Below are 14,552 nucleotides of genomic sequence, written 5' to 3' on the forward strand. Positions count from 1 at the left end.
AAACATGGCTGAATGAGAAAACATAACGCAGGCAAGTCTTCCAGGAAGTCTCCAATGTGAGGAGTAAGGGTTCTGTTTCCTGGAAAAGTGTGAGCATTGTCTTATTTAATGGAAGGAGTCTCTCCAGGTGGCTTTATCTAGTTTGTTTTCAGGAAGAGTAAACCACAAGGTATTTCAGAAATGAAATGCCTTTGTCATCTGCTTATTGATTTTTATTTATTTAAATAAATTTAAAAGTGTATATGCGTATACTTGTTCATTACTATACTTTTCTTAATGCATCTAATGACGTGTCAGGCTTTTACAGAGGGATTAGCCAGGGTCCCCATACAGTTTTGCAGCTGTGGTCCAGTCCTTGGGCATGAGTCATGATTCCACACACTGATTGAAGTACATAGGAGAGCCTTCCTGAATCATAGAATGGTTTGGGTTGGAAGGGACCTTACAGATAGTTCCTGAAGTGCATTTACTTAGGAATTGATTATATAAATGATCATACATGGTATTCAAAATAAGTGTTCTGGCAGACAAATATTTTCAGTTAAGCTTCATTAAGGTAATATAAAAGTCCTAAGGGTTGCAGTTGTAGACCGTTTTGCTCAAATAGAGTGGGCTTGTTCTGACTTTCCATCTCCTAAAACAAAGCAGATGGGCGGGGAGGTGGGGATACCATGTGTTGTCTTGCTGTGTTGCTTTTCACCTAAAAGTAGTTGGGAACAGAGCATGGAGGAGGTGTCTTGGAGCATGCTGGTGCCAGGTTCCCGTAGATCCTTTTCATTGGAGTATCTTGGTTTGAGTTTTGGTCAATTGCGTCTTGAGTGTTTTCTCATAGACATCTCTTTCCAGACTGAAATGTGGGCCTTGGATATCATTCCTACGATCCAAGAGTTGTTTGAGAGTGGTGCAGGCTTCTCATTGCATCTTTTAACATGGTAGCAAAATACTTGAATACTCACGGTATTAGCCATAGAGAATAGCTGGAGGGTGAGGATTGTTTTCCCTTGCTTTGCAAAATATTGTTGGAAGTTTGTTTCTTCAGGGGCACATAAACAGAGCCAGTTAGTAAATGACTGTGGGGAAAATATTAATGCTGATAATGTGCTCCAACTGGTAGTAGGCTACTGACTTGTATTTTCTTGGAAGTGAGTGATTCCTCTTACTTGCACTACCTGGAAGTTTGGAAAGTTGCAAGAAGAGGGGATACATATTGATGTACCAGAAAGCAGGAGACTAATACTAAATTTTAATTGCTATTAAAACAATGAAATTGAACAGTGGTATTGGTGTGACTGGGAGATGTGGATGCTATACCTTTTTTTCCTCTTTCTTTTTCCCCCCCTTTAGGAGGGCTTTCGAGCTGCTGCTCTGCTGCTGAACAGCATGCAGTCCTTTCGGGAGCAAAGTAGTTACCACGGAAACCAGCAGAGCTACCCGCAGGAAGTGCACGGTTCATCCCGACTGGAAGAGTTCAGCCCCCGCCAGCAGGCCCAGATGTTCCAGGGCTTTGGAGGAGGTGCTGGTAGTGGACGTCGTGGAGCAACAGGAGCCTCGACAGCAATGCCTGGTGAGAGCTCTGGCCACCAGAGCTACCAAGGTTTCAGAAAAGAAGCAGGAGAGTTTTACTATATGGCTGCCAACAAAGATCCAGTGGCATCAGGAGGGCAGCAGCCACCTCAGCGCAGGCCTTCTGGACCAGTACAGAGCTATGGGCCCCCTCAAGGGAGTAGCTTTGGGAGTCAGTATGGGAGCGAGGGACATGTGGGCCAGTTTCAAACACAGCACTCGACTCTTGGGGGTGTATCCCACTATCAACAGGATTATACTGGTCCTTTTTCTCCAGGGAGTGCCCAGTATCAGCAGCAGGCTTCTAGCCAGCAGCAGCAGGTGCAGCAGCTGAGACAGCAGATATATCAGTCTCATCAGCCTTTACCCCAGGCTTCCAGCCAGTCTGCTTCTAGCACCTCACACTTGCAGCCAATGCAGCGTCCATCCACCCTGCCTTCTTCTGCTTCTGGGTACCAGTTACGAGTGGGTCAGTTCAGCCAACACTATCAGCCGCCTTCGTCGTCGTCATCCTCCTCTTTTCCCTCCCCGCAGCGTTTTGGCCAGTCAGGACAGAATTATGATGGAAGCTACAGCGTGAATTCTGGGTCACAGTATGAAGGCCATGCTGTGGGTTCTAATGCACAGGCATATGGGACCCAGTCAAACTACAGTTTTCAGACTCAACCGATGAAAAGCTTTGAGCAGTCTAAGCTGCCCCAAAGTGGGCAGCAGGGGCAGCAGCAACAGCACCCACCTCAACACGTAATGCAGTATTCAAATGCTGCCACCAAGCTCTCTCTTCAAAGTCAAGTGGGACAGTACAGCCAGAGTGAAGTTCCTGTAAGGTCACCAATGCAGTTCCACCAAAACTTCAGTCCAATCTCTAATCCATCTCCTGCTGCATCTGTGGTTCAGTCTCCAAGCTGCAGCTCTACCCCTTCTCCACTCATGCCAGGTGGAGAAAATCTCCAGTGTGGGCAAGGCAACATGTCCATGAGTTCTAGAAACCGAATCCTGCAGATGATGCCTCAGCTTAGTCCTACACCGTCTATGATGCCAAGCCCCAATGCTCATGCAGGGGGATTCAAGGGGTTTGGGCTGGAAGGGCTGCAGGAAAAAAGGCTCACAGATCCGGGCCTGAGCAGCCTGAGTGCTCTGAGTTCTCAAGTGGCCAATCTGCCCAACACAGTCCAGCACATGTTGCTCTCGGATGCCTTGGCACCTCAGAAAAAAAGTTCCAAAAGGTCATCCTCTTCAAAGAAGGCTGACAGCTGCACCAACTCAGAAGGCTCCTCGCAGGCAGAGGAGCAACTCAAGTCTCCCCTGGCAGAGTCCCTTGATGGTGGCTGTTCCAGTAGTTCAGAGGATCATGGGGAAAGGGTGAGACAGCTGAGTGGCCAGAGCACCAGCTCAGACACCACTTACAAAGCGGGTAACTTAGAGAGGTCCAACTCCTCACCAGCACAAGGCTCTCAGAATGAGCCATCAAAACTCAGCAGCAGCCCTGCAGCTAGGGAAGATGTGGCCTCCCCTGATGGGAAGGAAGCTGTGGTAGCTGTGGAAAATGCCCCAAAAGTGAATGAAAAGGCAGTTGGGGTGATTGTCTCCCGGGAAGCCATGACAGGAAGAGTAGAAAAGTCAGGTGGACAAGATAAACCTGCACAAGATGATACTTCCACAGCCACTCAGGCACCAGCTAGTGCTAGCGGAGCAAAAGAAGCTGGGCATGCAGGGACACAGCCAGAAACTCAAGGAGGAAGTAAAGGGAGCAAAAGTGGAGATAACACTAATCATAATGGGGAGGGAAACAGCCAGCCTGGTCATGCAGTTGTCGGGCCAAATTTTCCTGCAAGAACAGAACCTTCCAAATCTCCTGGCAGTTTAAGATACAGTTACAAGGATAATATAGCAGCTGGTATACAGAGAAATATTGGTGGCTTTCCACAGTATCCTTCCGGTCAAGAAAAAGGGGATTTTCCAGGGCACAGTGAACGCAAAGGCCGGAATGAAAAGTTTCCTAGCCTCCTACAGGAGGTCTTACAGGGGTACCACCATCATCCAGACAGAAGGTATTCTAGGAACGCACAGGAGCATTCTGGGATGGCTGGGAGTTTGGAGGGAGCCATGAGGCCCAATATCTTAATTAGTCAAACCAATGAATTGACCAATAGAGGCCTCTTAAATAAAAGCATGGGGTCTCTCCTGGAAGGCCCTCACTGGGGTCCCTGGGATAGGAAGTCTAGCAGCGTAGCTCCTGACATGAAGCAGATAAATCTAGCTGATTATCCTATTGGTAGAAAGTTTGATGTAGAGTCTCAGTCTTCTGCCCATGAGGGGGGAGCGCTCTCGGAGAGGAGATCAGTGATCTGTGACATATCTCCATTAAGGCAACTTGTCAGAGATCCTGGCCCTCACCCAATGGGACACATGGGTCCTGAGGCCAGAAGTGGAAGGAGTGAACGTCTTGCTCCTGGCTTGAGCCAGTCAGTAATACTCCCTGGTGGTTTAGTATCCATGGAAACAAAGATGAAAGCTCACAGTGGGCAAATAAAAGAAGAAGATTTTGAACAGTCAAAGAGCTCAGCTAGTCTCAATAATAAAAAAACAGGAGACCATTGTCATCCTGCTGGCATCAAGCATGAATCTTTCCGAGGCAATGCTAGCCCTGGAGCTGCAGTCTCCGATGCTGTTCCAGACTACATTCCCCAGCAGGACAGCAGATCGACACAGATGAGACGAGCACCTGGCAGAACTGGAAGCAGCAGGGGTAAATCACCTTCTCAATTTCATGATCTTGCTGATAAGCTGAAAATGTCACCAGGCAGAAGCAGAGGCCCAGGGACAGATCTGCATCACATGAACCCACACATGACACTATCTGAAAGAGTTAACAGGGGTTCCTTGCATTCTGCTTACCCTCAGAATTCAGAAGGCCCGTCTTTGGCTTCAGCATATCACACAAATGCTAGGCCTCATGCTTTTGGTGACCCTAACCAGAGTTTAAATTCCCAGTATCATTACAAGAGACAGATATACCAGCAACAGCAAGAAGAATACAAAGATTGGGCAAGCAGCACTGCTCAGGGTGTGATTGCTGCAGCTCAGCACAGGCAGGAGGGAGCAAGGAAGAGCCCAAGACAACAGCAATTTCTGGAAAGAGTAAGGAGTCCCTTAAAAAATGACAAGGATGGAATGATGTACCTTCAAGGTAGCTCTTACCACGATACTGGAAGCCAGGAAGCTGGGCGCTGCGTTATGGGGAGTGACAGTACTCAGAGCAAATGCACCGAACTGAAACATGGCAACCAGAAGTTGCAGCATCACGAGTCTGGTTGGGACCTCTCTCGGCAAACTTCTCCTGCCAAAAGCAGTGGCCCTCTCGGAGCAGCCAACCAAAAAAGATTTTGCCCTCAAGAAAGTGATGGGCATCGACGAGAGGAATCTACAGATTTGCCCAAGCCTAGTAATGCCATGCTCAGGCTCCCTGGCCAAGAAGACCAGTCTCCTCAAAATCCATTAATTATGAGGAGGAGAGTCCGTTCTTTCATCTCGCCTATTCCTACCAAAAGACAGCCACAGGATATGAAGAATAGTGGCAGTGAAGATAAAGGGCGACTGATGACTTCAGCAAAAGAAGGAGCTGATAAAACGTACAACTCCTATGCCCATTCATCTCAAAGCCAAGATGTTGGCAAGTCAGTTGCAAAGGGAGATTCCTTCAAGGACCTGCCAAGTCCTGATAGTAGGAATTGCCCTGCTGTTTCCCTCACAAGCCCTGCTAAGACCAAAATACTGCCCCCAAGAAAGGGACGAGGATTAAAACTGGAAGCTATTGTTCAAAAAATTACGTCTCCCAATATTAGGAGAAGTGTTTCTACCAACAGTGCTGAAACTGGTGCAGATACTGTCACTCTTGATGACATCTTGTCCCTTAAGAGTGGACCTGAAGGAGGCAATGTGGCTGGACATGGACCAGAGGCTGAGAAGAGAAAAGGAGAGATGTCAGATCAAGTGGGGCCAGCAAGCCAGGATACAGCTGGTGAAATAACTCTTCCAAGATCTTCAGAAGAGTGGCAAAGCAGTGAGAATGATAAAACCAAGAAAGAGGTCCCTGAAACTGCCAGTGTTGGTAAAGAAGGAGCAGGATCCAGTGCAGCACCACCACCTTCTCAGAAGTCAGGTGGTCAGGGAAGGTCTGATGGATCTGTAAGCGGAGCTGGAACTCTGGCCTTTTCCGACTCAAAAACAATTTCCCCTTCCAGTGGGTTTACTTCTGAACCAAATCCGAAGTCTGAGGAAAAAGATGGAGATGTGACAAACATTTCACCCAAGCCAGATGGTTTCCCTCCAAAGGGATATTTTCCCTCTGGAAAGAAAAAGGGGAGGCCAATTGGGAGCGTGAACAAGCAAAAGAAGCAGCAGCAACAGCAGCAGCAGCAACAGCAGCAACTGCCACCGCCTCCTCCACCCCCACCAGTACCTTCACAGTCTTCAGAGGGGGTAGGTGGTGGTGAGCCAAAACCGAAGAGGCAAAGGAGGGAGAGGCGAAAACCTGCAGCACAGCCACGGAAGCGGAAGCCTAGACGGGCTGCTCCGATTGTGGAGCCTCAAGAACCAGAGATCAAGCTTAAATATGCTACCCAGTCTGTAGATAAAACTGACTCCAAGAATAAGTCATTTTTCCCTTATATTCATGTGGTAAACAAGTGTGAATTAGGCGCTGTGTGCACAATCATTAATGCAGAGGAAGAGGAGCAGAACAAATTGGTGAGGGGTCGGAAAGGACAGAGGTCTTCAACACCCCCTCCTAGCAACGTGGAGAGCAAAGTGCTGCCCACCTCAACTTTCATGCTGCAGGGCCCTGTAGTAACAGAGTCTTCTGTCTTAGGGCATCTGGTTTGCTGCCTGTGCGGCAAATGGGCCAGCTATCGTAACATGGGTGACCTCTTTGGTCCTTTCTACCCCCAGGATTACGCAGCCACCTTGCCCAAGAACCCGCCTCCAAAGAGGGCCACAGAAATGCAAAGCAAGGTCAAGGTACGGCACAAAAGTGCTTCTAATGGTTCCAAGACAGATACGGAAGAAGAGGAGGAACAGCAACAACAGAAGGAACAAAGAAGCCTAGCTGCTCATCCCCGCTTTAAGAGGCGGCACCGCTCTGAGGACTGTAGTGGAGCCTCTCGGTCACTTTCAAGGGGAGCTTCTTGTAAAAAAGCAACCACTGACAGTGGCAGTGGTGGTGAAAAGACTCCTTTGGACTCAAAACCCTCTATGCCCACTTCAGAAGGTGGCACTGAGCTGGAGTTACAAATTCCTGAACTACCTCTTGACAGCAATGAATTTTGGGTCCATGAGGGTTGTATTCTCTGGGCCAATGGGATCTACCTGGTCTGTGGCAGGCTCTATGGGCTGCAGGAAGCTGTGGAGATTGCAAGAGAGATGGTGAGTACCTAACCTTGCTATACAAAATTACTTGTTTGCATTTGCAATATGTATACCGTTTTTCCTTGTTCTTCTCTCATGTCTTAAGTGATTATCTTTCATGTTAAATAAGTCTCTAGTGATGTCCTTTTGATGGCCTTGTTTAGATCTCTGCCACACCTATCAGACAGATTTTTCAGGCATCAAAGCTGGATACTCATTACCTACTAAAAGTTCTGGATGTCCAAAGGCTTTCTCATGACTACTATGATCTTTTTTTTTCTCCTTACTCTATGCTATTAGATATTAAATATTCTCTAGGGTGGCTCTTGGAGTCATACAGTGAAAGGACAAGTGGCAGCAGACGCTAATTGCAACAAAGGAAATTCCAATTCAATATTAGGCAAAAAAAGTCACAGCGAGAGTGGTAAAACACTGGATTGAGGGAGGGGGGGAAAAAACAGAGAAGCTGTGGAATATCTGTTCTTGGAGATGCACAAATGTGACTGGGCAAGGCCCTAAGCAACCCACTTTACCTCTGAAGTTGGATCTAGCTTCAAAGTTGGCTCTGCTTTCAGCAGGGGTGCCTTCCAACCTAAGTTATTCTGTGACTGTAATACATGCTACACAACTGTAGGAGAATTTGCAGTCCTCACAAAACAAGGTGGATAGAGTAGAATCACACAGAGATCTGCAAGCTTCAAGTGAAACATGGATGGGTTTAGTATTGATGAATTCAATACAAATTATACCACAAATCATACTGATAATTGACCTCACTCATTGTGTACTTGCACTTTGAAGAAGAACTATGTAAAATAAAAGCAGGACTAAAGGTAAGACTTTATTCACAACAATCTGGCTGTGGATGGAGACACTCACTATTCTTGATTTTCTGAGACCAAGCTGACACTTTAAAACCACAGTTATGTACCTGCCTTTGCCATCATCAGTATGCTGCATCCCTTTATTTATGGTTACCTTTTGCATTATGCTTTCTGTCCTGGGCTAGACCATGAAAGAGGCACTACACTACTTTTTGCTGTTGCCTTCAGACTCTTCCTTTTCTAAACAGTGTTGGGATCCAGTTTTTATCTTTTTCACTCTGTGTGCTTAGATACAGCATGCTCATGTGCTCCCCATGAGCTTTTCTCTTCAGGTTTGGTTCCTGGCTTGTTCTGCGTTTTCGCTTACTGTTCTTTGACAGTAATTACATGCTTCTTTGCCCTAACTTGATTTGGCCTGCATTCTTGTTTCTAGCCTCTCATTAAACAAAGTCAGTTAATTTCATTTGGTTTTCATTGAGCTGTGCCTGCATGCTTGTTCTGATGCAACTGCTGAATTTCTTATCTCTGATAATTGCAAGGTTTCTTTTGGAATCTCTACCACCGTTTGGATTTTACTTGCAATGTGGCCATGCTTTCCTATGTCTTGCAGTTCACCAATATTTTGAATTTGGATCACTCCAGCCTGATTTTCCCTTTTTCCTGTTTTCAGGGTGTGTCTTCTATTTATGATCTTTGTTCTCCCAATAGTAAATCACAGAATCATAGAATGGTTTGGGTTGGAAGGGACCTTAAAGATCATCTAGTTCCCACCCCCCACCCCCCGTTGCAGGCAGGGACACTCTCCACTAGACTACGTTGCCCAAAGCCTCATCCAACCTGGCCTTAAACACTTCCAGGGATGGGGCATCCACAACCTCTCTGGGCAACCTGTTCCAGTGCCTCACCACCCTCACAGCAAAGAATTTCTTTCTAACATCTAATCTAAATCGACCCTCCTTCAGCTTTAAGGCCATTACCTCTAATCCTATCACTGCACTCCCTGATAAACAGTCCCTCACCATCTTTCCTGTAGGCCCCTTCAGGTACTGGTAAGCCACAACTAGATCTCCCCGGAACCTTCTTTTCTCCAGGCTGAACAATCCCAACTCTCTCAGCCTGTCCTCCTAGGAGAGGTGCTCCAGCCCTCTGATCAGCTTCGTGGCCCTCCTCTGGACTCTCTCCAACAGCTCCATGTGTCTCTTGTACTGGGGCCCCCAGAGCTGGATGCGGTACTCCAGGTGGGGTCTCACAAGAGTGGAGTAGAGGGGCAGAATGCCTTCCCTGCAAGTTGTTGAACCGCTTGAGTTGTCCTCCAGTAATCCTTTTTATGACCCTGTACCTGCAAGGGGGGTATGCCTGGCAGAAACATAATACAGATAAGCTCTTAATCAAACTTGACAAATAGTAGTCCGTTGTCCGCAACGTTTTTATATGGGTTTTGCATGTTGTTTGACATCTAGTTCTTTCTCTGCATGGGATCTTCATGACTTTCTGACTGAATACACTTTAGCCTACCCTTTACCACTTTCTTCCAACCATTATGATCATCTCCTTGTCACGAATAGAATTTTTTTTTTCTCCTCTTCTTAACCCTTTGATCTGCCCTTATGGCACCATACAAGAACATCTCATCTACCTTGAACCTTGTGTCCTTTCTCTCTTTAATCACTTGCTCAACTCCTAGCTTTCCTTTTCAGTCATAGTACCTGTAGACATGAGTGTTTCCCTTCCTTTTTTTTTTTTTTTAAAGCGTACAAAATGCCTGTGGCTTCTCTTGCCTTTGCAACTACCTCTTAATTTCCTTTCCCTTTTTTCGTCTCAAAATTCTTTGAGTGCATTGTCTGGGGCTCTTGTCCTCCACTGTGGCTTCAATTGTGCTCTACTACAATTGTAATGAGTGTTTACAGTGATCTCTTCGTAGCTGAGGTTGAGATCTGGTACTTCGTTTTCCTTTCCCTGTCAGCTATGTTTGTCACTATCAGCTGTGCTGCTCTTGAAGTGTTGTTCTACCATTGTTTCCCATCTGTGTCCTCTTTTGATTACCTCTTTTCTTTCCAATATTTTTTGCAGAGCCTGTTGTTCATTACTCCCAGCTTTTTGTATGGGGTTCACTGAAGTTCTGCTTGTGCTTTCCTTCCCTTTATCTTTGAATGCCATGCCTTTGGGTAGCTTTTGGTAACCCAGTCACTTTGTTCCAGAATCTTGTAGAGCTTCCTTTTTGTTCCAGGTGCATGGTCTTCTGCCACAAACTTAAAAATTGTTCTTGAATTCACGGTGAGTTCCCAGACTCTGACTTTAAAATGTAGCTTGTAATCTACGTCATCCTTAATCCTTCAAACTGCCATCTTGTTCTGATCTACTTGTCACTCAGATTCAGTCTCCTCATTTGATTTTAGAATTATTTCTTCTTAATCATTGCTATTTAAGTCTGTAAGAAATACTGCTTACTTTCAGTGTATGAGAAGTAATATGTACACACTGAGTTCTCTCCACTGTTCTGTCTGGGTCTGTTTTTAATCTAATTATAAGACTCTGAACTTTCAGAGGCAGGGACCGTTTTCTTGTGTGTGCTTTGTTTTGTTATGTCTTACACAAACACAGTAATAGGTGTCCTAGCTGAATGCTGGGCTCTACTGCATTATGTCCATAATAGTAATCCATCTTTCTCTTTCACCTCTGTCACAAATAATGGAATAGGTTTTCTCCTAGCATTATTTTTTCCTTAACCTTTTTATCCTATTGTAGCAAATTGTAGTGCTGTATTCTTCTCTGGAAGCAGTATATCCTCCCTGCTTCAGTTAGGAGAGTGTTATGTGCAACACAGAAATGGCAGGCAGGATATTCAGAGGTGTACCTGCCAGAAGCCATCCCCAGGCAGTGGAAAGGCTCTGTTGAACTAGTCTCTTTTGCCCCGCTGCCTGAGGATAGCCTTCTGGCTCAGACAGCTGATTTCCTATGCTTGTTGCATATGCTCTTTCTTTGCCTATTCTTTGCTTTGCAAATGCATTTTCTTTTTGTTTCCTCTGACATGCAGTTCATCAGTGTTAGTGTCTGGGAAAAGCAGATGTGCAAACCATGTAGCTGCTTGCTAGCAGGAGAGAGTAGACAGATGTGTGCACAAGCATACGGGAATCTAGGTCTTAAATTTGGTCTAGGGTAAGGAAAGACATTCGTTTATGGCATATGAAGGGTCATGAGCCTGGAAGTGAATCATTCATGTATGTAATGCATTCTGTGCAAATGAAATACTGCCATAATTCAAAATCTGTGCAAACTGTTTGTAATACCCACAAAAAGGGAAAATGCGCACCAAATTTAAACTGAATTCATACCATTGAATTGAAATATTTTCTTTAGAGATCTGGCTCTATTGTTGTTGCTTATGCAGTATCTTAGTATTGAAAGAAGACACTTAAACATCTAGTCAAAGGCCATAAACCATCAACCCATTATGTAGATGTAGCATAAGTAGCTCGCCCTTCTCACACAAGCTCATCTGTTTTTTCTCACCTGGAAGCTTATTAGAGATTCCCCCCCAACACCTTTGTTTCTTGTTTGCCTTCCAGAATCAGGAGGGAATTTGAAGCATTTTTTTTTGCCATGTTAAGTTTTTTTCTGTTCCTTAGATGAATAAATGTCTGCGTCTTACTGCAGTTTTGAGAACAGCCCCATAGTCAATCCCAAGGAAGGGTTAGAATGTATGTGAGGTTACTCCAAGATTGACTTGTACCAGATGCTCTGGAAGAATTTGAGATGAGAAGGTATTATCTTAAAAAGGTTTATCAAACTGTGAAGTGACTCTTCTGAGCTTTGAGTTGAGCTTTCCTTAAAGTCTGATTTCACCATAGACTGAAAATGGTGTGAATGTATTATCTTCTAAGCGGAAATCCAGCTGTTTTCTGAAGTGCTAGAATCTGCCTTTCTCAAAGGCAAAAAGGTGTGCCTCTTGCTCTGGCTGCTCACTCTAGAGGGCTTCTTGGTTCTGAGAATGTGAATAGCTAATTGGATGAATTGGGCTGCTTCAGATGCAGAAGGGCTTAATTCTTCTCCTTATTTTTGAGGTTCAAAGTAGATACCCCAGCATATGTTTCCTACCTTGTTTATCTTCTCGTTGTATACCTATTAATGAGAAACTCATTTTCATGCAAGGTGAAATCTTTGTTACCCTTGAAACTGGCAAAGTTATGAAGTCACTTTGGTAGTTGTCAACAGATTTAACATTCAAAAGAATCGATGGTCTTTATTCTCAGTATTAAATTTAAGAAGCTGTAAGTGAAGAACAATGCAGAGAACATTCTTTGTATCAGGTTGTTGCAAAATCCAAAAAGATAGTTCTACTATTGTTTTCTAAAAAGCTGTTTGTTCATTAGGGGGTGGTATGCTGTTTCTTGGAATTTTTTTTTATAAAACACCTTTTTTCCAAGGCAGAGACTCTGGCCTGGCACAGGTATTACTTCTGGATTTTTTTGTTGTTTTGGGAGATTTTGGGTTGTTTGGTTATTTTGTCATGTGTGTCCTGTGTGTGTCATCTCCCCCCCCCCCTTGTGAGAATTGACCTTGCTGAAGGTAGATCTAGCTCTTTTTTTCTGTTGACAGTGCTCTGTGAAAGGAAAACTTGTTTATCCCCCTTTTAAAGATCTCTTTTAAAAGGTCTGAAGAATTTAATGCTTTTTCTCATCAATCTCTACTTCGTTCCCAGCTTGAGAAATCTTTTAATCCTTATACATGGAAAGAAGTCCTTGGAACCTGTTTCCTTTGTTGCTCTTTATTGAAAGGATCATCTTGGGTTTCAGTCAGTGGAGCTTCAGAGTAACAAGCAGTGAAGGGTAAAATCTGCCCATCATCTGCAGTATAATGGAAGGAGATTCTGGGCTTTCTCTCACCAGTCTGGAATTTTGTCTGACTCTCTGTGGATTATCTTTCAAAGCCTGCTGCTTACCTGAAGAGCAGAAATTTACCTGCTTTAGGATTGTTAATAACCTGTTCAGAAGGTCAGACTGACTTTCTCCAAAGTTCTTAAAAACCACATACAGGTTCACAGAAGCTCAGAACTTAAAAGGCATGTCTCTTTCTTTTCAAATTGATGCTTATATATTTGAATTTTTCACTACTGTTGGGCAGTGGCAGCCATCAGCTCATGTTGAGTGTGCCTCTGTTAGTTTGTAGAGCTGGAGGTAGGTTTGTTTACATACGCTATGCAGATTTCACGGAGAACAACAACTGGTTTCACACAGAATAGTTGTCCTTGACCACTTAAGACTCCAGCTAGTTGATCTCCCGGAGTGTTTTCTGTGGAAATCTATACTATAGAGGAAATAAGGATTACCTATCTATAATATTTTGTTTACTCAGTTGCTTTCATAGACCCATTTTGTTTACCTCTACTATTCTGGACCCTAGCTGTAAATTGGGTAAAAAAAGTTGCCTAGAGGGATCACTAGGAATTAAGCTATTTATATTGTCAGATTTGGGAAATCAAAGCCTAACAAAAATGCTCCTACATGCTGTAAGTAATTGCTTTTAAAAGGTTCCTAACTGTGTGGCTAATCAAATGCCTCAGCTACGGAATCAGTATGAACTGAGAAAATTGTGGAAGGTTAGCTACCTCTGGCAAAACAAAGCAAAACAGTTTTTAGTCCAGAAACCTGAGTAGTGGAGCACCATGAGTCTGAAGGTATCAGTTTATTCTGAATGTCTCATTTGGCACAGGTGTGCTTTGTTATCCCTAAGCCAGGCTACCAGTGAGTTGCTGTCAAGAGGGGTGATCCCACTTTATCCTCCTTGCAAGCTGTTTGCTTCCACTGTTTCCCTTGTGCTAGATCTACCAAGTGTGCATTTGCATAGTGGCTTGATTTTTAGTTAGCTAATCCATCAGAAGACTAGCTTGGAATGGGGGATCTTTGTGCCACATCAGCCATCTGAATTTGTTTACTCTCTGAACCATGTTTGCTGCTTCTGACAGGGGAGGCCCTTTCCACTGGTAATTATAACCATTAGATCAAGTTAGCCATAACACAAAATTGTGCCCAGGTGACATCATCACATCACCATTTGAAAGTGTTTTAAGACCACAGTGCTACTGTTTCTAAGTATTGGGAGATGAATGACCTTTTATTCATTATCCTTCTTTTTAGAGAAGAAAAATGTGCAGAACCTGACTTTTTTTTTTTTTCTTCCTCCCTCCAAAAAGCCCCTAAAGTGAAGTTCTGTGTCAGGTCAGGGTTCAGCTGAAATAATAATCTGCTGCTTCAAAGACCACATGCCTGACAAACACAGGAAGGAAAAACCCATGTTTCTTACACCCAGAGCTGTAATAGTAGGGAGAAATTTCCAGAGTAGGAAGAAGTGGCACTGGAGCTTGTTAATTTTTCACTGTGGAGAAAGGGAAACCAGTAACAAATTTAAAAACTGCCTGTTAGCAGTGGTTGAAAAAAGGGTGTATTGAGAACATTGCTTATTTTTATCTCTGGTAACAGTTTTTAATATGTTTTAACCCTTCAAGTGAGGAGTGCCTCAGAATCTCGAGGCACTTTCTACAACTACCCTCAAAGTGGTTGAGTTCTTGGTTTTCATTGACTGTGTCCAAACACCTAGTTGCCTGAGCTGGAAATGTGCTCTTTCTTTCTGAAGACAGTCCTTAGTACAACTAGTTTTAACATTTGTTTTCATTCCTCGGGAAATGGCAGCAATGTTCTTCCGCAGTGTTACAAAAATAAGGAAGCATGAAATTTCAGTGGAGGAGAAATTCTGAAAGACAGG

General features: G+C 44.3%; 1 protein-coding gene across 12 annotated transcripts in view; it reads left to right on the forward strand.

Annotated features, from left to right (window-relative positions):
- Positions 1-14,552, forward strand: part of TCF20 (transcription factor 20) — a 131,758-nt gene that overhangs the window by 85,520 nt on the left and 31,686 nt on the right. For all 12 annotated transcript variants that reach the window (XR_012835144.1, XR_012835162.1, XR_012835169.1 and 9 more), the window contains one exon: positions 1,345-6,987. Coding sequence is in view for 8 of the 12 variants with exons in the window: in XM_075750965.1 (XP_075607080.1) it covers positions 1,381-6,987 (5,607 nt within the window). In the remaining 4 variants the exon portion in view is untranslated. The remainder of the gene's footprint in view (positions 1-1,344; positions 6,988-14,552) is intronic.

The sequence above is a fragment of the Balearica regulorum genome, chromosome 1 (genome assembly GCF_011004875.1).
Source record: "Balearica regulorum gibbericeps isolate bBalReg1 chromosome 1, bBalReg1.pri, whole genome shotgun sequence".
In the NCBI taxonomy this organism is placed as follows: Eukaryota; Metazoa; Chordata; class Aves; order Gruiformes; family Gruidae; genus Balearica; species Balearica regulorum.